General features: G+C 43.9%; 2 protein-coding genes across 8 annotated transcripts in view; one reads left to right on the forward strand and one right to left on the reverse strand.

Annotated features, from left to right (window-relative positions):
• Positions 1-556: 556 nt before the first annotated feature.
• On the forward strand, positions 557-13,890 carry rcor2 (REST corepressor 2). The gene is made up of 14 exons (XM_087837669.1): positions 557-792; positions 3,953-4,078; positions 5,747-5,803; positions 6,561-6,641; positions 6,932-6,984; positions 7,080-7,241; positions 7,334-7,458; positions 7,734-7,800; positions 7,902-8,141; positions 8,305-8,382; positions 8,688-8,745; positions 10,366-10,433; positions 10,727-10,888; positions 11,654-13,890. Exons 2-14 carry the CDS (start codon positions 3,955-3,957, stop codon positions 11,999-12,001), a joined length of 1,623 nt encoding a protein of 540 aa, XP_087693795.1. The 5' UTR covers positions 557-792; positions 3,953-3,954; the 3' UTR covers positions 12,002-13,890.
• Positions 13,891-15,131: 1,241 nt separating this feature from the next.
• mark2b (MAP/microtubule affinity-regulating kinase 2b) overlaps positions 15,132-27,295 on the reverse strand; it is a 50,046-nt gene continuing 37,882 nt past the window's right edge. For 4 of the 7 annotated variants that reach the window (XM_035912842.2, XM_035912843.2, XM_035912845.2 and 1 more), the window contains 5 exons: positions 24,992-25,258; positions 22,622-22,648; positions 19,329-19,367; positions 18,509-18,615; positions 15,132-17,870 (listed from right to left, as the gene is read on the reverse strand). In XM_035912842.2, the coding sequence (XP_035768735.1) occupies positions 17,521-17,870; positions 18,509-18,615; positions 19,329-19,367; positions 22,622-22,648; positions 24,992-25,258 (790 nt within the window). In that variant the 3' untranslated portion in view covers positions 15,132-17,520. The remainder of the gene's footprint in view (positions 17,871-18,508; positions 18,616-19,328; positions 19,368-22,621; positions 22,649-24,991; positions 25,259-27,295) is intronic. The other 3 variants (XM_006802443.2, XM_006802444.2, XM_006802446.2) reach the window with 3 other exon arrangements.

Genomic DNA, 27,295 nt, shown 5'->3' on the forward strand with positions numbered 1-27,295 from the left:
GCTATTCATCTGAGTCACTGTCAGTTTATGCACAAAGTAACGCACGCGCCTGAAGACACGTTCGCATACTGACGTACTCGCGCGCGCACACGCACGAACACTCGTTTCAATTGTGCTCCGCTCCTGCCCTTTTCTCCACCAAGCAAGTCTGGACAGCCTGCCTCAGTACAGAGATGCATTAAATCCCTCCGCCGACACACTGACAAGTAGTCCCTAATTTATGGGATTTTGATAGATAGCGGATTAAAACTCTCTAACACCTATTGTTTTACAAAATGAAATACCTACACGTTTCTCTTCCATTTAAAGACAATTAACGATCAAGACGTGAATTATCAGGCAGGCATATTTATAAGGCAAAATATTTGTAGGACAAAGATTTTAAGTATCACGCACTGACGTGAGCACTCTTAAAAGTCGATTCACACACATGGCACATAAGGTAAAATCCAAAACCAAGACTGAGATAAAGTTAATAGTTAAGGGACTACTTCTTGTCAATCCAAACGGCTCCTAAGCTTGGGAGAGGCGAACGCATCCAAGCGGATGTCCACCTCACTTTTCTCCGGGTGTTGTCCGTCTCCCGGCGCACACACACACTCACACACTCACAGCTTCCATCTATCCGTGCAGTTCTCCTCATTGTAGTGTGACTGTGCTCATCAATTAGGCTAGAGTTCAGGCTTTTTAGACACACTAATTGCCTTTGAGCGCTTCGGAGGGGACTGCAAGCTGCGGACAGAGGCTCGGAGAAGTTTTGGCTGCGGGGAAGCGGTGAGAAACGAAACACAGGTACAGTGTGACTATTATCTCCACTTCTAACTACTGGCGTTACTAATGTAACGCGAGGGTACTAGCCGCAAGCTAACTAGCTAACGTTAGCATCCCAGCGACCAACTAGGCTAGACTTAAATTGCACTTTGGTGATGAGGAGAGATGTCGTATATATATTTTCTAGTTTCCAGCCTTTTGGAATGACTTGGACCTTGGAAATTGCTACTATTTTTAGTTTAAGGACCCTAAACATACCGGCAAGTTGGGCAATTATGACATAAAGAGCGAGTTTTTTTTTTTTTTACTCCAGGGCAGCAGCAGACAGTAGCGTTGGTAGTAACAGCAGCGTACGCGTGGGGAAAACAAAAGGACTTCAAAGTGAGACACAGCGTACAGATGACTGTACAATGAAGCTGTTAAAAATATTGATTTTTTAAAGCTAGTAAACGTGACTCAAATTTGAGAAACACCCGGTGCGAGTCCGTCATCTCTTTTTATTTTCTTTTTAGTGGTGGGATCTCAGGATTTAACAGCTTATAAAACACAGTCCGCCTATTACAATGTTAACTTTAACATGTAATGTCCCCCCGCTTTAAGGTCACCCTGTGCTGACTCTTGCGAGCCACGAGCACCTGTCTAGTCACTGTAGGAGTACTATTGTTTTTCCTTTTACCACTGTGAGTCAAAAAGTGTTCATCATCAGACTACCCACTTAAAAATTGCGGTGAAGAACCTAAATAGATTTTAGACATATTACCCAAAACTAAACGATCAAATTGCTCGTGGTATTGTTCACTATAGCGCAAAGCATATCTGATGACCGAATATTGTGTTTAAAGTGAGGAAAAGTTTAAAAATCTGGTCATATGAGAGAAAAGGCTGTAGAACAGGAAAACCTGCATGTAATCGCCTAGTTGAGTATCACGTATTACTACGAGTATCCCGTCCCTGTCGAGGTTATCAGTTAATATGTTGTAGTTATAGCTCTCGTTCTTGAAACGGTTGATAAATCTGCCAGTGATTGAGGCTACCACAACACTCCCCCCACCCCCTTCCACCACGAAACTCGCTGAAAGTGAAGCGGGGCGGTCTCACGCAGCCAGTTCTCTTGTAAATAAGTAAACTTGAGTATATCGACAAAGACGAAGGGATGTGTTGAAGGTGGCGATGTTTCCAGTCAAGCCGGACGGGGGGCAGCAGCTGTAGTTTCGGAGGCCACCGGGAACAGCGATAGACAAAGACCACCAGAGAGCTTCAGACACTTGTATTGTCTGCTCGGAGTTTGGTGTGTATGTTTTTTAATCGCGAGGATCGTGAGGGTTGCGACTCGTTTCCCCGCAGAGGCTTGACTGGCTCAGTATGTTGTGCGGTGGTGGTGATGTGTATGCGGGGGTACAGTACTACATCGGTCACCCAACTTTGAGTCCATGCTTTGTTCTGGCCGCGGTTCAAGTTGACAAGTGAAGTTGGGGGTGAGATGGTGAATGAAAGCACGCGCCTTTTAACGTGCGTTTGCACTGGGACCCGTGGTGTCCCGGTGTCGCCAGTCATTGTTTTAGGGGCTCTTATCGTTTGCGCTTGAGGAGGAAGGAGGAGTTTAGATAGGCTACTTTCTGCAATATTTCATTGGCCCAGAGATGTAGAGACATCGAGAAGACGACAAATGTCATGTAATAGTATAGCAATGGCTGTGGATCACACTTCGTCTCTTAGAGGAGGGTCTTATTTATTTATTTGTTTGTAGTTGTTTCTTCTCATCAGCGATTATATTCTTTGTTTACTGATGTTGAGGTAGATCCCCACTGAACAGGTTTTACCTTTGCTTTGCCTTTGCTGTTGGAGGGGCTCATGTAATGGATTTCTCTTTATGTGTGATTACTTGCACTGGAGCAACCAGCGCCTTTCTGCACCAGCAGATGGGTGGTGTACTGGTATGAGCCAACAGCAGCCTTGTTGACTGATAGTATATTGGAAAGTAAAATTTGCATCTCGGTGGATAATATTTACTTGTTGTGTCAAATCAGTTTTTTAAATGTCTATTTGCATCCTTGTAACAAAAGTAAGATGCATAAAAGTTACAAAAAAATAAACAAATATGTAAAATATTGGTACCAGCTATTATCAGCCTAACAAATAAAGGATCAGTATTGATATCAGTATTTTGTGCCAGTATTGAACTAAAATTTGGTTCACCCTTTTTTCTTTTTCTTTTTTTTCTACATAGACACAAAGGTAGCACCACATCTAGTTAATTACTCACTCATCTAATCATTATTTGTTGGATTAAAGAAAGCTACTTTCAGCTTCTTCTTTGTCACAAGGTGTTGACACAGCAGGTAGCTCTGGATGTTTGATTTGGCAGAGTTTTACAGCGGACTTTCTAAAAGGATTTGTTTTGTAAATGGCTCTAAAAACGTGACTTGTTAAACTTTTAGCTGAGAAATACTTGATTATGTTAACTGTAATCAAAATGATTTGATCAATTACTTATTATTATTTATCTTTAATATTGTTATTTATTTGAGTGTCATAAAAAAATTGTCAGATTTTGGTCCAGAGCTCAGTGTCGTGTCCTTGATGGCTCTTACAGAGCGACTGCGGTGAGATAACAGATGTTCATTTGGGAAAAAATGGGATGTTGACATGTCACTTGAACTGTAAACAATGGGTAAAATAGGCCTCTGTTCTGTTTGTTTGTGGGTATTGCTCCACCCAGACAAGAAGACATCTTTAATCAGCTGGAGCGACAAAGGAAGACTCCGGTTAATCAGTCTGGCTCTTTTGTTGAAGATGAAGTTGTTCCTGTTGATTTAGTCAGGATTTGCTCTTGATAAGTCAGAACCTGAGCCGAAAACTTGCATTTAGAGATTTAATCATAAGTAGTTGAGGTCTTGAATGAGTTCTTGTATAGAAAGCTGTTTTTTGGAAAATAAACTCAGCTCCAGGTAGATAATGGGATTCCCTCCAAGGTAGCAACATAAGGGCCCATTTTACTTTACAAGCGTGAGTTGGTTTTTATAGGGTTGCAAGTGGAAACAAATAGCAGCCAGTGCACTAATGAGACAAGGCATAACTCATAGTTTAATAGGAGATTGAATCGCTTAGGGCAGAAATGTTGATGAATGGTGCATTTTTAACTAGTGACATGTTATGTGTGTGTGTGTCTGTGTGTGTGCAGTCATGCCCTCAGTGATGGAGCGCTCGGGGGCTGGGGTCCTGTCCAGGAGCAGAGCCAAAACCGTAACCAACGGGAATAGCCAGCCACACTCTGAGGAGGAGAGCAGCGATGAAGAGCATGCTCACGGTACACACGTACACACTTTTCGTTATAGTGTTTGATTTATCAGATATCACAGTAAACGTTCTAACATGGAGCATTACAAAGTGTACCTACATCTGATACTTGCAGGCATTTTCCTGCCAGCTGTTCCTGTTGCATGCATTGCATTGCTGCAGTGCTCTCTGTCATCCCCTCTCTTCATCCTTGTCCTCTGCCCACATACGTCTCTCCTTCCTCCATTCTCTCCTTCACCCACTGACTTCCTGTTGATCTTTGAGAAGCCTATTTTAAGATAAGAAATGGCAGTTTTACACAACTAGTTATCCTCTCTGTTACCTTTCTTCCCTCTTCTGTTCCTTCTATCAAGCATCCTTCTTTATCATGCTCCTTCTGGCTCCATTCATTTCACCCATCTGCTCATGTTTCTATCATCCCCTTCTCCTCCCTTCCTGTCCTCTGTCCCAGAGGAACCTGTAATCTGTCTCTTCCTCCTTCAGGTTTGCTTCCCTGCATTTCTCACAGTCTCTCTTCACTCCTCGCTTTCCACATTCTCCAGCTTCCTGGTTTCCTGCTAGCTTTACCGCAGCAGTAATTATCTGATGTCTGCCATCCATCGATGCTCTACCTGCTCGTCTTCGTCGGGTGGTGAACAATATCAAAATGTTAAATAGCATTTCTGAATTATCTTATTTATTGTTTTTATTTATTTATTAATGGAAGTTGTACATGGAAGTTTTTCTTTATTTAAATGTTTTCTTCATATACCAGTGTTTTCCCCCACTTGTTTTTTACTGTATTTTTACAAATGTAGTACAGTTTTGTTTTAATGGGTAATTAGAAAATATGTAGCTGACCTTATTATGTACCAATAGATTAATACATAATAAAATAAACAATAGATGCATTTAAAAACAAATTGGTTTGTTTTGAACATTAAGACTATATTTAAAAGTTAGATTTAGCCTGTGTGTCTAAAAAATGAAACAAATACAAAAATGCCTGAATGAATTCTTTCTACTGCCCTGAAGGGGGGGTGACACTTCTATGCCAAAAAGACACCTGGTTGTATGGACGTTTATGCGAAAAGAGAAGTTCAGATTCCTCAGTAAACGCGTTCTGAATTAATTTATAGTTACAGATGCTAGTTTGAAGTTTTAGTGACGACTGCGTGATGTTAGACACCTTGACCAGGAGGCATCCTTGTGAGATACCTGAAGCACTCTCCAATGACTGAGCTCCTCCTGTAAGGGAGAGCCCAGCCATCCTTTACATAAAGCTCATTTCCACCGTTTGCATCTGTGATCTCATTCTTTTGGTCAATACCCAGAGCTCGTGACCATAGGTGGGAGTAGCGACGTAGATTGGCCAGTAAATCAAGAGGTTTGCATTTATGTTCAGGTCTTCTCTTCACCACAAAGGACCGGTGCAGTCTGCATCATTACACTTGTGGCCCAGATTCATGTGTCAATCTCATACTCCCCTCAGTCGTGAACAAGACCCCGAGATATCTAAACTCCTCCAATATGACTATTTTATTAATTTTATTTTTCTCTTAACACCTCACTTGTTACTGTGGTGTGATCCACTTTGTTTAGTTTTGCAACTTGGACCCTTTTCTGGTGTGTTACACAAATGTTTTTGCCCGGCATTGCAGCTCTTGAAATATAAACTTATGTACGCTTGTCTCTGCAGACAGCATGATCAGAGTGGGAGGAGACTACCAGGCTCAGATCCCAGAGTTCAAACCAGGTAAGCTGGGAGGGAGAAAAGCACAACAAAAGGAGACGACAGAGGGCATTAAAATTGACGATAAAGAGAGAGAGAGGGAGGGAATAACCTCTGTGTCTCCTGTTGGAAGGAGACACAGAGGTTGAAGAGAAGTGTGGAGGAGACTACGGATGAATGCAGATTAGTAGAGGATGAAGGTCAAAAAGAGTCATTTTGCAATAGAACAAAAAACAGGAAAATGAAAAGAAGGCTGGAGGGGAAAACGAGGAGCTGTTTTCATCTTTGTCCAGTAATGCAGACGTCAGAGTGACGCTTATTTGTCAGCGTTTTAGTGTTATTGAATGCAAAATCAAAAGGTTCAAAAACATTAAGTGTCCTCCATGAAAGAGCCCTGTTGCTTTGCTTGAGTAGATGAAAAATGTTTTGATGCTGAGAAAACAGTCGTCATAACCTTTATGGAGGAGCGGCAGCATGCTTCAACAGCTTGTACCAAAGAAGGGGACAAGCAGGCAAAACAGCATAATCTGTTTTACTGAGTGCACAAATGTTGACTTCCCAAAGAGTTCAGCTGATGAAGAGGCAGCTTTAGCCAGATGGAAACATGCAAAGATGGATAGATGGATAAGAAAAGAGAGATGCTGGGGATTGAGAGAGCTTAAGTGGTGGATAGGAGGGACATGGAGGTGACATGAACGAGTAAAAGAGGGACTGACAAATATGTATAACCTCAAAGTGTGGATTTAAGTGTTCGCTTTGTGTTATTTGTTTCCATTTTCAGACAGCCCAGCCCGCTACAGTGAGAAGGACCAGAGGAGCATGTTGGTCTGGTGTCCCAACAGCCAGCTCTCTGATGCTATGTGTAAGCTCCACACACCTGCCTTACCTTGATTCATGTGTGCGAGCTAAAAAACTTGACCTTCAGTTTAATGGATATACGCTGACTGGAGGGTGGCAATTAAAACTCTCGACTGTCTCTTCCTGTGCACTTATGTTCTCCCTTTTACCCTTTTCCTCTTCATCTCTCTGTTTTCTGTTATTGTGCAACCCCCCCTATTAATTTTTTTAGTCTTCTCTTCATTCTCCTTCACCATCTTTAGATTATTATGTATTATTTTAACAGTTTTTCTGGGTGTTTCTGTCTTCTTCCAGTGGACGAGTACATCCTCATGGCTAAGGAGAAACACGGATACAACATGGAGCAGGTAAGGGCAGTGCATCAGAAACAAAAGCTCAGATGTTTATATTTCTGTCTTCTGACCTAAACTTTTCCTGGTTTCCTGACTTTTGGCTCCATCAGGCTCTGGGGATGTTATTATGGCACAAACACGACGTGGAGCGCTCGCTGGCTGACCTGGCAAACTTCACCCCCTTCCCAGATGAGTGGACAGTTGAAGATAAAGTGCTGTTCGAGCAGGCCTTCAGCTTCCACGGCAAGAGCTTCCACCGCATCCAGCAGATGGTGCGTGCCTGAGAGAGACACACATGCACTTACCATCCTAAATATTTAAACCAAGTGATGAAAAGTAAATTTTCTTTTTTTTGTGTTTGTAGCTTCCAGACAAGCTGATCTCCAGCCTGGTAAAGTACTACTACAGCTGGAAGAAGACCAGAACCAGGACATCAGTCATGGACCGACAGGCCAGGAGGCTGATCAACAAGAGAGAGAAAGATGACAGGTTTGAGATGCCGTCACCAATCGTGGAGAAACAACTGCTCACCTGAGATCTGACATTTGGAGAACTTTTTTGTTAAATGACACTCAGTGAGCGTGGCATCCTGGGAAACTAGGCTCATGAATATAAATAAGACAGGCTGATATTATTTCTTGTCTTTTCAGCTGACATTTTAGAGCATTTCAGACGTGTGTTTGATGAAATTTCAACAATAAAACAGCACAAAGTTTAAACACTGGTGTGCTTTGTGTAATTTATTTATGTTTTTTGTCTTGCAGTAATGATGAGATTGAAGAAGGAGAGCAGGCCAGTGACAGTGATTTTGAAATTGATGCCAAGAAAGAGGTGAGAAAGTGTGTGTGCACATTCAGAGAAACAACTTCTGTGAGGTGAGGACCGAGCTGCCTTGACACTTGAATGATATTTGCGATTCGATGTGCACACAGGCGGCAAAACAGAACGCGAGCAGCACCAGCTCTGACAAAGCCACGCCCAGCCGCTCCGGTCCAGTGAAGAAGGAGAACATCGGAGCTCAGTACAGACACCACCCGCTCAGAGCCCGCCGCAGGCCACCCAAAGGCATGCACCTGGAGCAGGCGGACATCATGTCTCTGTCGGCCTCTCACGATGCTGGAGTTCTAACCATTCGCCAGCTGGACACACAGCTGGTTTCACTCAAGAGACAGGTGCCAGGGTTTTCAGTGTGGATGTAATGTCTTTGGTCATCAGATTATAAATGCAAAGAGTAAATGCACATGAATGTTCTCAAAGCAGATTTTAGCTGCGAAAACTACCACTCGGTGCTACCAGCTAAAAAATAACCCTACCTCACTGTCCCTCCTGTCTCAGGTCCAGTCTATCAAACAGAACAACAGCAGTTTTAAGCAGAGCCTAGCTGAAGGTGTTGATGGCTCCAGACCTACAGACGTAAGTCTTGAAACTCCCCTCTCTATGCCCTTTCCCTCCTTTCCATATCCCTTATTTACTGCCTCATTTCTTGCCTGTATTCAATTTTCTCCTCCCTTGATCTCGCTCCAGTTTGTTCCTTTGCTCATCTATTCACGCTGCCCTTCCTCAACTCCCTCCAGACAGTATTTCACCCCTCGTGGGACTGACTCTAGTCTTAACCTGCTCATTGCTCTCTTAATGCCATCTTCCTCCCTCTCCCCCCCCCCCTTGTTTCCTACCACCTACCTACCTCTTATTCTAATCTCTAGTTCTTTCTCTCCTAGCCTGCCCCTAAGATGAACTCTCGTTGGTCCACAGAGGAGCAGCTCCTTGCAGTGCAGGGTGAGTAAAGGCTGTAGCTTCCTCTTCCTCCCCCTCCAAGAGGCACCTCTTGTTGTCAGCTCTCCTCTACCTGCCTCCCATTCACAGCCAGATGTCTTATTAGACATTCATATTGATATTCTGCACACACAGGAGCTGCCTGTACTCATGTGTTGGTACGGTACAAGCTCCTCGATTACTTCTCCAGGAGCTACGTTTGGATATTTTGCAGTGGGCTGATGCTGGTGGGAGTTTTTGTCCTCAGGGATGGTAATGTTTAGAAAGCTTAATTTTCCCCTAAAAGAGATGTTTATTTTTTTTTATTTTGACATGAAAAGAGACAAAGTCCTATTGTGAAGCCTCCGGGTGTATTTGCCCTCATTATATTAGTTCTTTTGAAGACAGACATGAGTATGGGGTGATCTGACTGTGAGTGAAGCACTTACAAAAACTTATCATTAGCTCATTCCCAAAGTGAGGGCCGAGGCCCCCTGGTGGATCGCAGTCATAACAGAAATTCAATTTGAAATTAGTGGTATTAGGAGGTAGTTGGGTTGTGATATTACTCATTACTCTACCCTTGTGTTGAAGTCTTTGTCCCAGTAACAGGAGGCTCACACATTGACCTCAACACTTTGCATGTAATATAATAATATTAGCCATGTATAGCCAACCGCCTGCACTGTTTGATTTTGGATCAAATTTCTTAGGAAATGCTTCACTTCTGTTTTGTATTTTGATTAGCATGAAGATTTAGGATTGGGTGGGCCTAGTGGGAATTTCTGGTTTTTAACTGGGCTGCACCACTCTTGACTTTGGGAATGGTTGTCCTAATTAATCTATAGTTTTGTCCTTGATGGAGACCATAACTTACAAAATTAATGTCATTTTATTTGGTATGAAACGAGCATTTGAGCTCAGAAACTCATTAAGAAAGTGCTCACTGAGGTCAAAGCGCAAGGGAACCAGGGACTGTTTCCCAGTATACCTCTGCCTTTTTTGCCCATAGATGAGTCCCCCTGCTGGTCATTAGACAGAATGAATTTAAGGCACTTCTAATCTACTCAGTTCTGACGTTTAACTCCCATCACCAGTATACAGTCTATAGGGGGAGAGCCCTGTTTGTTTCAGTTTTTCATGACACGATGGAGCTACAGAGTGCAGTTGGACTGGAAAGCGCCGTAAACCTCAGGTCTGTTCATGTACGTGTGCATTATTTCAGCTTTAAAAGCGAGCACGAGGAGAGAAAATCAGAATTAGTGAGAAAAGGCTGAAGTTGTTAGGAGCGTATCAGCCACAAAAGTGGAAGGTAAAATTAGCAGCTGCAGCCCGTGTGCCTTTGAGCAAAGCCTGTACCTCCATGTAGTACAGCTGCTCCAACAGAAAAAACAAAACAAAAACCCTGAAAGTGCGCAGTGAAGCAGGTCAGGGCGGGAAAAGAGCAGGTGCACTGAGCCAGCTGAGCTCAGATGGAGGTTAACTGTAAACATGCTCACCATACGTGACTCTTCCTGTCCCTCCTCTCACATCCTCTGCCACACACCCCTCACTGAGCGAGAGGAAGCTAGCTGACTCTGTTGCGTTTGATTGATATATGCTGCTTGGTACAGGCAGGACATTAACCCGACTTCTCTTTTCCAGCTATCCGGCGTTATGGTAAAGACTTCACCGCCATCGCTGAAGTGATCGGGACTAAGACTCCGGCTCAGGTGAGCTTCCTCTTTCTCACATGTTGAAAGTGTGTGAAGACCACCTCTCGTCTTATTCTGACCTCACCCAGCAGTGCACTTGAGCGAGCTGCCTATCAGCTTTTCATCTCTTTTCCATTTTCCCTTTTATCCTCCGCCTAACGGTTTCCCCTATAGGATCTCTGTAATCTCCATCATCCCTGCTTTCATTTGTCTTCTCCCCTCTAACGTCCGCCTCTGTGTCCTTGAGATCGGCATCACTTTGTCCTCATTCTCTTCCTCACCAACTCTCCATCTCTCCCCGGCTTGCTCAGGTGAGCTCGTTCTTCGTGAGCTACCGGCGCCGCTTCAACCTAGACGAAGTGCTAAGGGAGTGGGCGGCGGAGCAAGTGGCCACCAGCCGAGACCAGAGAGACCCCAGGAGGAGTGGTGAGGAGATGGCAACGGCTACGGATGGCGGCGTAGAAGAGGAGGAGGTGAGGACAGTTAATACCCAAGAGGTGCCTGTAAGAGTTTGATTTTGTTGTCACGTGAAATCTGTTTAAGAGAAGTTTTACATGAAACCGAAGCAGGTTGTAAGAATATTATTTGTATTTAATATAAAGCCGTCAGCATGTGAGTGCTGCACATGAATCTGTACACCTCTGTTCTATCTTAATTGCACCTTCTGCTTTTTAATAAAGGATTAAACACACGACAAAGGCTGTAAACAGATTTGTATCTCTGTAAATAATTATTAGTTTGATGGAACTACTTTCAGCTGTGGATTAATACGTGTGTTGCAGGAGAGCACATGACTGAGTGTAGGACATGCAACAGCATGTTAAAGCAACATGTAGCTTCAGTAATATCTGGAAGTAGTAGGACTGGGAGCTTTGCCATCTCCACCAACCCTGTCCTGTGTCTCACTGACAGATTTAAAACAGACAGACCTCGTAATGCAACGTTGAGTGATTCACAGTTCAAACTCATCCCTATGTATCTCACACTGGGTGTCGGTGTAGCCCCTCTGTCCCACCCTTGCAAACAAGATTTGAACAGCAGGTGGGCGGGGCCTCTGTGCTCACAGACACTATATTTGCTTACTCGGTGACAGCACACAGAGCCAAAAGTAGAAGAAACGAAACGCAGCATCCGATCGCAAAACGTAAAGTTTTTATCTGCCCACTGCTTTTGTTCCTCTCTACATCTTGTTTACACCTCCTGACGCTCCTCCATCTGTCTCTTTCCTCCCCCTTCAGGTCAAAATGGAGGACCCCCCCTCAGACGCCACAGGCAGCTCCTCTCCCCCCTCCTCCGCTCACGCCCCGTCCTCTTTCTCCCAGCCTCCCCCGCTGCTGCGTCCAGCTCCTCCTTCAGCACCCCCGAGCCTCCTCCGTCAGCCGCCTCCTCTTCAGACGCGCCCGCTTCAGAACAGAGCTCCCCACAACCACCCCCCACCTCCGCTCATCCGGCCCGCAGTGACCGCCACCACCACCTCCTCCGGGAGTCTCAGGGGTTCTCCTCCCACCTCGTCCTCTTCCTCCGCTGCAGTTCAGATGCCTCCATCACTGGTCGGGCTTAAAGTGGAGCAGCCCAACTCACACTGATAGACATGCAGCAGTAGGAGTAGACACAGACACGCGCACACATAAAACACACAAACACAAAGCTTCTCTTCCTTCACCCTGGGACCATTACATGACCACATCATCAAATGACACGCTCAGGTCCCCAGTGTGACATCAATCGTCATTAGTGACGTGAAGCTCCTTTACTGTACTGACAAACACCTACCTCCAACACAGTCCTCTAACACACACACAGAGCTAGGAACTCCAAACACTACCTGCACACAACACACAGAAGAGACACTGGATCATGAAGCCGTTAAAGAAAGCCACAACCACAAGAGTGCAAATCCACCTGCACGTCTCCATGGCAACTCTTGAACATCTGGAGGACTGTGGATGAACACTATGTATATCTATATGCTGTAGTTGCATCGGTCTAGTCATCCACACAACCATCAGGAGAAAGAAAAGGAATAAATGAGGGAAAGAGGAAGAGTGGCCCACAGCTGAGCCAGACGTGCTGCTCCTGAGAGGGCGTCTACGTCACACGCAGCATTTTGTTTTTCTTCTTTCAGATTTAGACCCTCAAAGGGGAGCAGAGGTACTTTTGCAAAAGCTTTGTGAACAAAGCTGAATTTTTTATTTTGGTTTTGAATTGTTGATTCTTTTCGTTCTGCGTTGGGCGAAATCTTCCCTCATAGCCATGTATTGCTAGTATTAACTGGAGTGGTGTTTTGGTTTTGTTTTTTTTTTGGTTCAACTAGAGTTTTAAAGGTGTGCCTGAGGTAGGCAGTTAGTTACTGTAAGTAGATTAGATGGTGTACTTTGATTACTGAGCGTAAAGGAGAAAAAGAGCCTGTTAACATGCTCAGTCTCACGTTTCTGGAGCTGTTCATTGGCTCAGTGTTCAAATCTTGTTACTTTGGAGGAATATTTGAAGTGATCAATCCAACATCTGCAGTGCAGCTCTAAACATCAGTCTGATGTTTCAATAATGGTGTTAATATTCTCTAAATAAGTGATGTTTGATCTTTGACATCTGCGCCTGCCAAAGTGTATTGTTGCTTTAAACGCAGAGTTAGGCACGGAGCGTCAGAGAGGAGTCTGACATTTTACATGGTTGCATTGTTTCTTACACAGGAAGCGTTTGACATTTTTGGAAACACTCGTTTGTGCTCTCGCGGTCTTCGAGCGGCAGCCTCGATTACCACTTCAGAGTGGTATCTCTCTGCACTCGTCAAAATGCCAAACCAGTCATTTAAACCCAAAATAGAGCAAGTTGTGACTTTACAAAGAGGTGATGACTTTGTGTTCCCCCAAGTCCAGATAAGGCAGCCTCGAGTCCTGTGCTGTCCTGGCGCAGAGGTCAAAGGAGCTCTGGAAGACATCAACCACTTGATTCATTTATCCAATAAACTGAGTGCTTCTGAGTTGTGCAACAGTGCAGTTTTCTGTTCATGGCTAGTGCTTCCAAAAGTGATGGTATGGCACAACCTGATGAATAAATGCAGATGATTGAAGCATCTGTCTGGATGACCTTTGTTGTTTATTTCTGTTGCTAGTCTTAGACTACTCTTGTCCAGCTGTCTGCATCGCTGCCTTTTTATGCAGATCTGAGGTCAGTGGTCAAGCTTCCTTAAACTGTGAAGTGTTGCCCCAAGCGTAGCCTCAAATCACCTACTTTTGTTAGCAGAGGCCTTCAGCGTTCAGTTGAACGCGGCACTGAGGAGGAACGGAAACTGCATCGCTACGTTTGGCTTTAATAGAAGTTTTGCCTTTTTCACCTGTTTTGTTTGTTCCTCCAAAAAACCCTGCTTGTGTGTACTGTATGTACCAAGGTGTTTACATTGTGGAAACTGAACTGTGTTTGAGGCGTTTTTTCTTTTGAATAAACAAATGACCAAATTCTTCATGATGTCGGTTTTTGAAGACATTTCTCCAGCTAAGCTATATTTTCTGTCATAGATAGTTCAATACGAATAAAATGACTTTGTTAACGCAAGTCAGTGCGTTCAAGAAGTCCTGCTGAAGTTCAAACAGAATGGTGAAGGAAGGTGATTTAAGTAACTTTGAATGTGGCATGCTTTTGCTTCCAGACGGGACGGTCTGAGTGTTACAAAAAAAATACTGCTCTACTGGGATTTACGATAGGGGCTTGGAATGATCCACAAGACGTGCAGGTAACAGTAACTCAAAACCACTTGTTATGACCAAGGTGTGCAGAAGAGCATCTCTGAATGTACACATCAAACCAGATGGGATACAGCAGCAGAAGACCACACTTGAGTGCCACTCCTGTCAACTAAAAGCAGGAAACTGAGGACAACTCTGAGCTCACCAAAAACTGGAAAATGCTTCCTAGTCTGAGTTTTGATTTCTGCTTCAACGTTCAGATGTTTAGGTCTGAATTTAGCATGAACAACATGAACGCATGGATCCCTCCCACCCTCCTGGTGGTGTCATGGTGCACGGGACGTTCCCTTGGCACATTTTGGGCCCCTTAGGATCAAGAGGCTACCTGAGTGTGGTTGCCAACTATGCCCATCCTTTTTACCACAGTTTTCTCACCCCTTTTGGATGTGGTGCAATTGGAGAATCCCATCAAGACAAAAGTGCAGAAAGTCTGCCATCTAATCACTGGAATATGGAGTGTGCCACGAAGAATTGAGGCAGCTCTGAAAGCAAAAGGACATCCAAACTGGTACGTGCAAGGTGTATGTAATAAAGTGGCCAAAGTGCTGCAGGGGAGTTTCATGACTTCGTAATGCCAAATCATCAAAACCCTTTGTTTAGTTCTAACAGGTTGGATCACCTGCATTAATCACATGCGGGGCTGCAGACACCAGCCTGCTGAGCTTGACCTCTGTGACTCTTTCTGCAGAATGAGAAAGAAATCAAAGCATATTCTGATAAATATGCAAACTTTAACTTCAAAGCTTTGATAAAATCATAATGAAAACCAAGATTCAGTCACGTTGGAAAGAGCCGAAAGAAAAAAAAAAAAAAGGGGGGGGGGAAGACACGTCTCACTCCTGTACAACATCCACTTGCCCAAGTTTGAACACAAACATCGACTCCATCTGCTCAGGTGATGCGACAAAGACTCACAGCGGCTACTAAACTAAACCTCAACTGCTGCTCATATAATGGATTTTCAGAGTCAGGCTATCATTATATCATTGTTTTTATTACTATCATTGTAATTTTTCATCATTTTGTCTTTGCACAAAAAAAGAAAAGAAACAAAAAAACAAAACAAATAATACATTTTTCAGGAGTTGATCACCCCCTCCCAACCCCCCAAAAAACCCACCACTACAGTTACAGTTCGCTCAAAACACATTTAAATCAATGTAAATTACAGCAATGTAAAACGAAATAATGTCAAATAAAATCAACCCTGAAAGAGATAATATAACAGCAACAGCCAGAATAATTAGAATCCAATACCCAGCACCTTAATACAATGATCAACGGTTTAAAAGGAAAATCTGATGTATTAAAAACTGAAAGAACTAAAACAATAAAATTAAAATAAAAAAATAAAACGACAGTGTGTCATTGTGAGAGAAAGAAAGAAAAGTGTTCAGTTAGGTACAACCAGCTGACGGGCACCAGCCTTACTCCGACCCCTGCGTCTGTCCGTGTGTGTGTGTGTGTCTCTGTGTGTGTGGTTTCTTTTTCTGCATTGACAAAACTGGAGCATCAAACGCGACGAGAAAACGAGTTAAAGGAAGTGACTTCTTCTGCTTGTGGTTTCGAGAGTGAACGTGTGCTCTGAGAAGTCTTTCCTGCTTTTTTTTTTTTCTTCCTTTTTCCTCTCTGCTCCAAACTACTCTGGACCAACGAGTCCTTTATATAAAAAAAAGAATTAAAATAAAATAAAATAAAAGAAGGCCAAAAACGAACGAGCAGTAGTCGTCAACACCACCACCATCAACATCATTAAATACATCGACATGTCCTGCACCGGAGGGGAGGAGGGGGGCTGGGTTTGTCCGTGTGTTGAAGGTGCGCTTATACTTTGGGAGGGGAGGAGACAAAAAAAACAAAAAAAAGGCAGCGATGATGCGATCTGACAGTGAGCCTTCACTGCGCCCCAAATCTGTACAAACTCGACGACACAAAAATATATTATCAAATCAAAAGTAGAAGAAAATAATTCACCATTCTTCGTCAATGTCGTCCTTAATCGTTTTTGTTGCTTTTTAGTTTTTCCAGTGATCTCTTACAACACAGTCTCGCACACATACCAACAACCACGACTTGTGTGTCTGCTCTTTGGGAACACCAAGCTGGGGCGGGGGGCGTAGAAATGCGTCGGTACTGGGTTGACATTCTGGATATGAAGGCGCGATGCCAACCAAGAGGTACCAAAAAAAAAAAAACCCATAGGAAACCAGAAATCATCTGAGCGTTTATGTGCTGACAAATGGCAACGAAAACAAACGCCCAGATTTGATTCTTCAAAAGAAAGGCAACTTTAAAATGAAAAGAAAAATTCCATCATCAGTCCTCCCCTCTAATAAGATGCTGATCTTTTTCCAGTGCACAACTCTTTAAAAGCCAATAAAGAAATTCAGTTTAAAAAAAACAAAACAGAACTAAAAGTACGGACTTACAAAGCTGCAGCCCGCAGGATCAACTGACCTCCTCGGACGTGACTGTGTGAAAGATTAAAAAAAAAACATAATGGGGGGAGAAAGGGAGTGAAAAGGTGAAAAGATGGATGTGCTTGTGCTGACTTCAGTCTGAAGGCGGAGGAAGAGACAGCGAAGAGTGTGTGAGGGCAGGGGGAAGGTGGATGGATTAGATTTTTTTTTGGGGGGGGGGGGGGGTGTCCTTTAATCTTTAACAGCAGAGTTTGTCCATCCAAAATCTGTGTGTGTGTGTTTGTGTGTGTGTTCTGGCTCAGGCTCTAGTCCACTCAGGTTTGGAGGAGAATCAGAGCAAAACTTCTTTTGAGTTTTCCAGCAAAATAAGGCTCCACGTTCCATTCTGAACTTTCTGTCAATCATTCAGAGCAAAGATTCCCCCCCACAGCATCCCTCTGTTTGCTTTGATCTCCCATCCACCTGCCTGACCCCACCCCACCCCACCCTGTCCCGTTCTGGCATCAGAACCGTGCAGAGAAAACGGAATAAATAGCAGGAAGAAATGATAGGAGTGGTCAAAGTGTGCCTCCTAAAAAACAGAGAAGAAGAAGATCGGACATGCAGAAGAGTGGAACGTCTAAGTAGAACGTGACAGAAACCCCTCACCCTACAGGGGGTGGAGAAGAAGAAGACCGGCCTGTAAGTTCTTCACAACTCAGAGGAATTCGGCTCCGGTTCTCTAATCCGAGCGCCTCGGGGAACTTATGGAACAAAACTTCTAGGGAAAAAAAGTTTTCTAGTCTCAGAACTGGCAGCCCGACGTCAGACATGACGTAACAATCGTGTCGTTTTTAAAGTGATCCCACCCCTTAGCTTACGTCCTAACCCAACCTACAGCATCATCACTCCTCTCGCCCTCATCCTTCACCCTTGCATCTCTTCTTCGCTGCTCCTCTGCGCTCACAGTTTGAGCTCGTTGGCGATCTTTGAGGCAATGTTCTTGAAGGCGATGGACGTGCCCGAGATCCGCTTGAAGCGCACGCCGTTGAGGGAGAGTCGCGGCAGCTTGCACACCTCCATTTCCCACTGGACGAAGTCGTCGTGCGCCGGTTTCCCGGACATGCACAGCAGCATGTAGCGCTCGCGCAGCTCGTACTCGCAGCTGTTGGAGTCGAGCACCTTGCGGATCTCGCGCATCATCTCCGTGGGCTCCATGGACGACGTGGTCTTCATGGACCAGGTGAAGCGCAGCGAGCGCGGCTTGACAGGGTCCTTCTGGCTGGAGATGGCGGGAGGGGTGCCAGTGCCACCTGGAGGAGTGGAGAAGAAGAACAGTGAGAGGAGAAAGCAATAATGTCTAATTTAAAACCTCATTAAGACGATTGTCTAAAAAGAAATGCTGACCTCACCAGCACCAGAGGTGGATTTAGTGTGCCTGAATGAGGGAACTTTAAAATCCCAGAGATGATCAATTTTCAGGAAATGTAGCTACTTATCGAATCTGCCATATCTGATCTCAACAGCGCTCTCTAGTGGTTTAGTAGACCTCGTTCACCAAACCAAAAGTAGAGTTTCTCTTATAGCCCTTTTCCACGAGTACCTACTCAGCTTGTCTGGACTCTGTTTTTAGGGTTTTCCATTAAGTGGTAGCACCTGGTACTTTAGTTCCTGCTCGATCAGGGTTCCAAGCGAGCCGAGTTGATCTGAAAATGTGATGTAAACAGAGAGCACGCTGCCGATTGGCCACTCAATGGCATCACTTCTTCTTCTCTCCTTCAGAAATATCAAACCTGCCATTTTTGAACCTTCGCAAAAAGGGAAGCGGCAGCAGAAAAAACACCACCCTGGTATACTATCGCCTAGATGTCCTCCATTGCTGTGTTGTGTATCTGTCACATATAAAATGACCAAAACTGAGTTGAGAAGGGTCAAATTGTCATGAACCCACCAGTGTTTCCAGATCCTGGAGACGAGTTGTTCTCATCGTTGTTAGAAGAGGAGGACAAACCACCGGACGTCTTCTCGGACTTGTCTACAGTACTGGTCAGCACAGGCCTGTGTGGAGCGATGGGAGGGTGGAGGAGGAGGAGATAGTGCGAGAGAGGGGGAAAGATAAAAGGGAAAAGAGAGGCCAGAGGGACAGATAGGGGAGGGGCAAGAAGGGTGGAGAAAAGGAAGGAAGGGGAGAAGGCAGGAAAAGGAGGGAGGATGGGCATAAGCAAAGAGAAAATGAGGAGAAAAGTGTGAGAAATCAGAATTATTTAAAGAGCAGAGACAAAAAGGTGGAAGGAGGAGGAATGCAGAGGAAGGAAATAATGAGGATTGTGGAAATGAATGAAGACAAAAAGAAAAATTTGAGCACCCCTGTGTGCGTTTGTGCACACGACTCGCCGGGCAGCACGCGGGTCGATCAGGCCCGAGTGCGCGTTTGCGTTTCGGGTGTGCGAGCACACAAACGCACATCGGGGGCGCTTGGATTCTGATTTTCCCTTCACACACAGGCACCACCATGCAGCATCAACCTCCGCACCATCACTCTCAGTCTCTAAGATACTACCATTCACCTCTCATCTCCCATCCCCTGATTGGTTAAACCGTTACCACCATCACCAACTAATTACACATCCACAGCTTGCCCCTTACCCCGGCCCCCACCATTCACAACAAGCTCAGATCATCTACTCATTTCTTCCACTCTACTGATTGAAAGGCGATTCGGTAGAGTCTGGGAGGTTTGTGGGAGTTTTTTTGTTTGTTCTGTATCTCACCTGCTCCCCTCATCATCACCCTCTCCCTCATATGGACCCCTCGAAAAAAAAAAATCAACACAAGTTTAGTCTTTATATTTTTTTAAGGGTTTATGGCAACAAGTGGGCTCTTACACAGACAGGAAACCAGCTGGCTGAACACAGTCACGCCGCTCACCATGCCCGCCTCAACCTTCCAAGCCAACCACTTCAAGTGTGTGTGCCAAATATTGAATTCCACTCCAACTGCCTAAAAGTCTGAGGACTCCACAGCCCACAATGCACTGCTGTGGCAGGTGTTCCAGGTTATACCAGTCCACTGTGAGCAAACACTATCATAGTACCACCACTCAGTGGAATTTAACAAGTTCAATTCAGCTTATCTAAACAACGCCAAATCAAAACAGCAGCTGCCAATATAAATAGTTGTATAATGTAAGGTACAGACCCTACAATAAGACAGAAATCCCCAACAGTCAGACAGTGGGAAGGAAAAACTCCCTTTTAACAGGAAGAAACATGTGGAAGAACCTCGCTCATGTAGGGGAAGCCATCTGCTGCTGCCAACATTAACATGTATTTACTAACGCTAAAAAAACAACAACCCAACAACAACAAAAGATTCAATGCATCACTATGGACTTGTTCAACCTGTTTTAATGTTAGAAAACTCCACCTAGAAAACACCCAAGTTATAAGGTGGAATTTAAGGAACTGGTTCAACTCGCTCTGGGATGGATGAGAAAATGTTTATGAGTCGAAATAAATTAAGAATGAAGCGAGTCCGAATGAAATAGCTAGCCACAAATGGAACGGCTCACTGTGGACCAGAAATGGGGTAATTTGAAGAGTATGGAACAGCATGGACTTTCACAAAATGGAACGGTGGGGTAAATGGTGTAACACTTTGGAATGGAGTGGAATCCAACAAACATGGAACACATCATGAAGTGGAACTGTTTAGATACAAAACGGAATGGTTTGGAAGAGAATGGTCGGCATGGTGAGGGCAAGTCCTGTTGCTAGGAGGAGGTTAGGAGCATTAATAATCCCAGCACTGCGTTAAAACCTGTATTAGTAACACTTGACCTACACGAAAGCTGTTTACCTCTCTCACACACACACACACACACACACACACACACACACACACACACACACACACACACACACACACACACACACTCCCTGTAAACAACACATGAACTTGCAGCCCATCTAACATTTGACATATGCACACGCATCCTCTCTCACACCTGCAAACAACAACGAACGCACACAAACGAGACTAAAGCAAGAAAAGCAGACGACAAACAGAAAAACACAGACAACAGCCAAACACGTGCAGACGATGCCAGGAAAGTGACACGAACATGGAAAAATTCAACACATGATTTGCAATTCAGTTTGTTTCAGATAAAGACAAAATTCTTGTTTTACATTATTGAAAAGAAAATGGGGGGAAGAATGACCAGAAACACCATGTCAAATACCTTCTGCAAAAGAAGCCATGGTTAAAAATATAGCACAGTGGAAATGACGAGGAGGAGTGTGGGGTGTGGGGAGACCCCAAAACAAACTGTAGATGAGGAATTCTGTAACAATGTAAAGTCATTGTGCCATTTTGCATCCCATTGCCATTTAACTTAATACGAAGGGATGCAAAATGGCTCCCAGAGTAGGAACACCGTGACCGTGATCAGTCTTTTGTTTTCCCGTGAAAGAGAAAACAAAAGACTGATCAGATGATTAATTGATTTTAAATACAGCTTACTCAGTCCCAACATACAGGTATAATAATCACTGGAAATATGACTATTTAGTCATGTGTTTAGCAGTAGCTTTAGATTTCACCCTATAGTTTTTCTACTATTACATTTTCAATTTGAAATATTTTTAGAGTCACTAAACAGCTTAGAGAAAACAGCTATAATAATATCACCGTGATAATAAAGTAACAGCTTTAAGCCAGCAGGTGGAGCAATGGTCCACTCTAAGACCTGCTGGTTAAAATCATCCAATACACTAATCAGGAGACATGTCCAGTCTGGTTGTGTACATACAGAAATGTAAAATGTGTCAACACGTGTCTTTCATTTAGACTAAATATGTAGATGGACATGGAAATAATGTGTGTGTTTTTATCTTAATGTACGCACACAGACACACTGAGCTCAGTGTGCTCAGTGCGTAAATGTGAAACAAATGTAATTGTGTTTATATATTCACAGCATTAAAAAACAGCTTCTTTTCCAGCCACTGTAGGTCAAAGCCATCCACTTGTGTTTCCGCTGCTGTTAGAGAGCCAGTGCTACAGTGAGAACAGAGCAATGAATGAGTGGAAAGAGTGCAGCCTCCAGGAAATAGTGCAGCCCCGTCCCTCCTTGGCCCTCTCCTCCTCTCTGACTTCGTCCACAACTACAACCGTATGCTGACGGGGAGTTATTACAAGCTACCTCCCCACTGGGATCTAACAACAGGACACCTTTAGCCTGCGTGGCTAAGGCAATTCAGCTTACGGAGACCAAACTAATGAAAGCAGGAAGGTGAAATGGGTGATGGTTTGGTTAGCTGGGATAATGGTTAGCCACACTTTAAAGAGACTACTGGTTCTATTGCTGTGCTTCTGTTATTTCTACACCGACTTATTTATTGTAAATCGTGGTCAGCGACATGACACGTTTTAGTATTGCCTCACTAGTTTTACATTTTACTATGATCCAGAGTAACAACATGACTGGCACCTCGAGCTATGAACGGGTTAAATGAGGGAATGGATGAGTTTGATGATGGATTCGTCATTAAGCTTTGACCTAAATCTGGGACTCTACAGGGAGATGCAAGCTCACACACAATCTAACTGGAAAACAAATGTGGGGTGAGGATGAAGTAGAGGTGGGCGGGAGGGACGATGGAGGGACGAAGAGGAAGATGAGTGAGGTGTTAATGTGCCACGTGATGATGGAGTGAGTGAGTTAAGTGAGTGGATGGCTGGGTGAGGGAGGGGAGTTAGTAAAATGAAATACATTTTTAAAAAGAGAAAGAAAATGGACCAAAACACAGCAATCAAAATCAGAAGGCTCAAAAAACAAAGGGGCCAAACCACAGAGAAACAAAAAAAACAACAACAAAAAGGTGAAAAGATAAAGGCTCAAGGCACAAAAGGAAGATCTCAACAAAAAGCTGCACGAAACACCAAAAGGGGAGGAAGTATTTATATATATATGCATATATATATGTAAAATATATATAAAGAAGAGATGTGTGTTTATATAAATCAAGGGGTTATATTTAACGTTGGGGATGTTGCCTACCTTCTCGGAAACCTGAACGAGAGATTTCTACAAAAACAAAAGAGGGATAAAGAAAGAGAAAAAAAAACGTATGTGTAAAACGCATATATCAATGACGTTCTTGTAAAAGACAAAGCTGCCCTCTGAGGAGCCAACTTCAACAGAAAAAAGAAAAATCAGTCCAGACTCACTTGGGATTGAAACGGCAAACAACACCACAGTTAACACAAAGAGAAGAAGGACAACAACAACAACAAAAAGAAGAAGTTACTGCACTGCTGTCGACGTGCAATCTGAACGTGTTTAGATGTACCCTTTATTGGTGTGAATGTGTGAACAAAAACACCTCAGAGGGATTTAACGGGCTCGCTCTGAACACACTCCCCTCCCTTACACAAAGATGTCCGGGATGATCCTGAAAAGAAGCGTTTGTGAGGTGAAAAGTTCAAATGTGATAAAACTTTCAAAAGAAAGAGAGAAGGCGAGAGAACAGCTGCTATAAAAACACAAATCACACATGTACAAATGACACAAAGAAAAAAGAAAAGCAGACGTTAAGCAACAACTTTTATCTCCTTTAACACAGACAAACCATCGCTCTCCAGACCAGGGCGCTTATGTGATACGGTAACAAAACACACAGATTTACCGTGTGTGTGTGTGTGTGTGTGTGTGTGTGTGTGTGTGTGTGTGTGTGTGTGTGTGTGTGTGTGTGTGTGTGTGTGTGAGTGAGAGAGACAGACAGAGAGACTGGTCAAAATGTACAAATGCAACACAATCTGTCTGCCTGCTGTGCTACAGGCACATAACTGTCTGTGTGTGAGAGCATGTGTATCAAGGTGTCCCCAGTAGCGGTATTTATAGTTGAGGGAAAAGTGATATCTCCGGTGTAACCATGGATACTGTCACCACGGAGCTACAGTATCTCTGAGTGGGAGGCCTGGAGAGTGGCTGTGCCTGTACCCTACACGCAGACAGACTCTACACCATGCACGTAGGCTACACATATGATCATTTTTTAAGCAGACAAAAACAACTAAAAATACAAGCAAACATATTCTCTCCTCACACACACACACACACACACACACACACACACACACACACACACACACAGGATAAAAGAACAAAAAAACCTTATATGGTGGCTGTGACACATTGCTCACTTGGAACTTTTCTCCCTTTTGTCAGAGGTTTTCACTTCCTGTTCTGAGCATCTCTCATCCTAACATTTGTTCTCACTGTGAGGTAGCTACATTAAAAACTCCTCTCATTAAGTATATGATATCTTCGTCTTGATGCATTCTCAATCATCCAGGAAAATAATATCTTATATGATATCTTAAATGTAACATCTGTTACTTAATCAACTTTGCCAAGTGTAAAACAACCTGCAGGCCATGCATCTGAAATTAACTGTGTTCATGTGGTTTATGGTAGTTCACTGGAATGAGTCAGTCAACAAATCTTCTAAGACCAATAAAACCAATAATAAATCCACTAAAATCTGCATTATTTACTCAGAATGCTATTCTTCTTCCTATATGACAAACACTGACAGTGCAGTTTATTTGGAGTCGGGTCCAAAGTCCACATACGCAGAACAGCTGCTGGAAATGCTAAAGTAGGAAACATTAGATCACATTAGCCTCATTGTTTGATTACTTAAACATTTTTTAACATCAGCAACATCAAATTCTCCTGAAACTGAAACTTATTTGACAAATGTAAAAATCAGTATCCTGTATTTACCCAGCAGAGTTAGACAGCCAGATCAAAGCAGGAAAAGTTCACTTTACTTCCAGAGAAAGTTATAAATATCAAAATAAACAGTGCTGCCTTTTATTACAATCAGGTACCCTGATCAGCGGCTTCACTGCTGCAACCTGCACTACAAGACTGAGATGAAAACTAGGCCAGACTGGAACCACAACCAAAATTACTCCTCCGTCACCACTGCTCCAAGCAAAATTATAGAGGACGCACAGCTGTTCCCTTCCTCTCCCTTTCTGCTCTGAGCACAGTTACAGATCAGCGCGTGGTTAGTGACAGACGAGACCAGCCCCTTTAAAAAAGTACTCAGTGATGATACGGCCACAGAGTACAATGTTCCTCGGAGAACATCAAAATGACTTGTAATGGAAACTTAGTCATTTTCTGGTTCAAGCTGAAACCTCATAGACTTTAAACTGCACTGGTAACTGGATAATAAATAGACTGGCTGTTATCACAACTGCTTTGCATTTACCAAACTCCACGCTTCCTCCTTCTACACGTCCTCTCCTGTACTTCAGGTTTTTCGACTTCCTTCTGTTGCTCTCTAACGCTACAGAATCAAACATCAACTAACCAGTGTTTACTTTTTGTGTGCGGCTTACGCCCGTTACTCACTTGCGTACAAACTTGGATGTGAACTTGCTGAAAATCCCCGTGGCGCCATGTGTTCTTCGGGCCTGGCTGTTGCCATGCGACAGTGATGGAGAAGCAGGCCCGCCGGGGTAGGCGGAGCCATGCTGGTCCCGGGCACTACGCTGCTGACCTGCGTGGAACGTGCTGCGGATGCCCACCCCTCTGGAGAAATTGGTACGGTCTGACACGGCGGCGCTGCTGATGTTGTGGGCAGAAGGGGAGGCGCCAGGTGCCCGCTGCGCCGGGGCACTACAGGAGAGAGGGTGGAAAGACAAGAAGGAGACAAAGAGAAGGAAGGATGGTAAAGAAAAGGCGACACAGAGGAAGGACAGCGGAGAAGTGGTCATGAGGAGGAGGAAAGAAGTGCGAAACGTTTTTTGTGAGCAATAAAAGGTTTGAAGGTGCGATAAGTAAAGAGGTGGGAACGAGGAGGTGAAAATAATAAAGAATGGTGATGGATATGGGACAGGAGACAACAGAAGAGAGGAGATAAAGGAAACGCGGAAAGAGAAGGATGAAGTAGACGAAAGTAAAGTGTGGGAGGAGATGCAGGAGGAGAGAAAAGGGATGAAGAGAGAGGATTGCAGTGGAGAAGAGTGTGGGACAGGAACATACAATTAGTCCAACAGCTAAAGATTAAAAATCACCTCCTTCTGATGAGCTGTTAACTTCAGCGCAAGGTCGTGTTTCATCTAATCCCTCAAGTCAGTATTTAGAGCCACATGAGGTCAGTGGCCCGTGCACATGCACGCACACAGACACACACGAGAACGCTTTTAGCTCAGTGACTGGTTGCAGTCACTGAGCTAAAAGGCTGGATTTGCTTTGTAGGGATGTGCATCTTCCATGACAGCGTGTGGCTGCAGCACGTCTGCAGCAGATGGCAACAAACAAGCACAAATGCATGCACACACACAGATAAACACCAACACAGAAGAGTAGCAATACAAAAATGAACACTCATTGGCAATGTAGCAAGTCCGCTCGGACGCTTCAGGTGCCCATCTTAACAGTTGCCTACCAGCTGAAAGTTGTTGCCAGTAACTGGTATGATCACAGTCTAGCTCGAATGATTGCTGAGCTCTTATGAGAGCAGGTGGTGCTGATCAAAAATGCAGTTTCTCAAGTGCAACAGAAACCAAACGGTCCTGCACAATCCCACTGACAGCTTCAAAATCAAGAACAAAAACGAAAGAAGAGGCTCATTCAAAGCACCAGTGAGACGGAGCGAAAAACAGCTCAAGGGTGTCCTTTAATTTGATGTAGATGTGATCATGCTGTCCAGTAGATCAAAGGTATCCAACACACACACACACACAGATGCAAATTCAAGGAGAGAAAAGCTGGACGAGGCAGATTAGTAGGGACCAGTGTTTTAGTTGAAGATGATAAACTTAATCAGACTGGTTAATATTTCTGATTGGTTTAAACCTATTTTCCTTCTCATTGCACATTAAGTGAAGTAGTGGAGAAAAGGTGGTTCAGGGTCATATTGTAGTCTGCACCTACCCTATATACGTTTCAGCACCAACCTGCTTTATGGCAGTACTGTTATGAACACGTCACTCAGAAAGATTTCAGACTAGATGTATCAAACAGGAATGGATGTGAGTTAAGGGTACAGATTATGTTCTGGAAAAACAAGGTGCCTAATCATCACTCAGGGTACAGTCTACGTGTTGAAGCGGTACCTTCTCTCCAGCGTTCCCAACCAGGTTCTGAACAGCCCAAGCTGACTGCTGAACGACGCATGCAACAGAACAAGACTTCAACATAGAGCAGACAAAACCACATACAGCCAAAAAGGGCCACCTTAACACGTGCATGGGTGGAATCAGTCAGACATCTTTTTTTGTTTTAAAAAAGGGTCGAAAGCTATCACAAAAATGGCTGGAGGGTCTGCAGACTGAAGTTAAGGTAGCTGAGGGACACATGCAGTCCTTCCACCTTGTTCTGCGAGACACAGCTGTCTGAACTAAAGCCCAAAAATGTTAAAGTAGCCCGTGAAACAAACACTGTGAAGCAGGGGAGCTAGCCAACAGAGCAACATATACAGACAAACACACAGATGGCAAATACACACAGGCATTTCACACACATATGACCAGTAGGATCCTCGGGTCATTACTTCATTTCACTGACTCACAGAAACAATGTCAGAGCACAGTTAATGCTTAATAGATGAAAATGGGGTTTTCCCAGGCAAATTCATAACTGAGGGAGGATTACATATATCAGAGAGACTGTATGAGGGGAAAATCTTCCTCAAAGAGCCTTTGGGAACAA

The sequence above is a fragment of the Neolamprologus brichardi genome, chromosome 3 (genome assembly GCF_056152115.1).
Source record: "Neolamprologus brichardi isolate AB-2024 chromosome 3, ASM5615211v1, whole genome shotgun sequence".
Classification (NCBI taxonomy): Eukaryota; Metazoa; Chordata; class Actinopteri; order Cichliformes; family Cichlidae; genus Neolamprologus; species Neolamprologus brichardi.

Coding starts and splice junctions, on each gene's coding strand:
- rcor2 (XM_087837669.1), top strand. CDS start 3,955: ATGCCCTCAGTGATGGAGCGCTCGGGGGCTGGGGTCCTGTCCAGGAGC. Junction 4,079..5,746: donor CGATGAAGAGCATGCTCACG/GTACACACGTAC, acceptor TTGTCTCTGCAG/ACAGCATGATCAGAGTGGGA. Junction 7,459..7,733: donor AAGAGAGAGAAAGATGACAG/GTTTGAGATGCC, acceptor TTTGTCTTGCAG/TAATGATGAGATTGAAGAAG.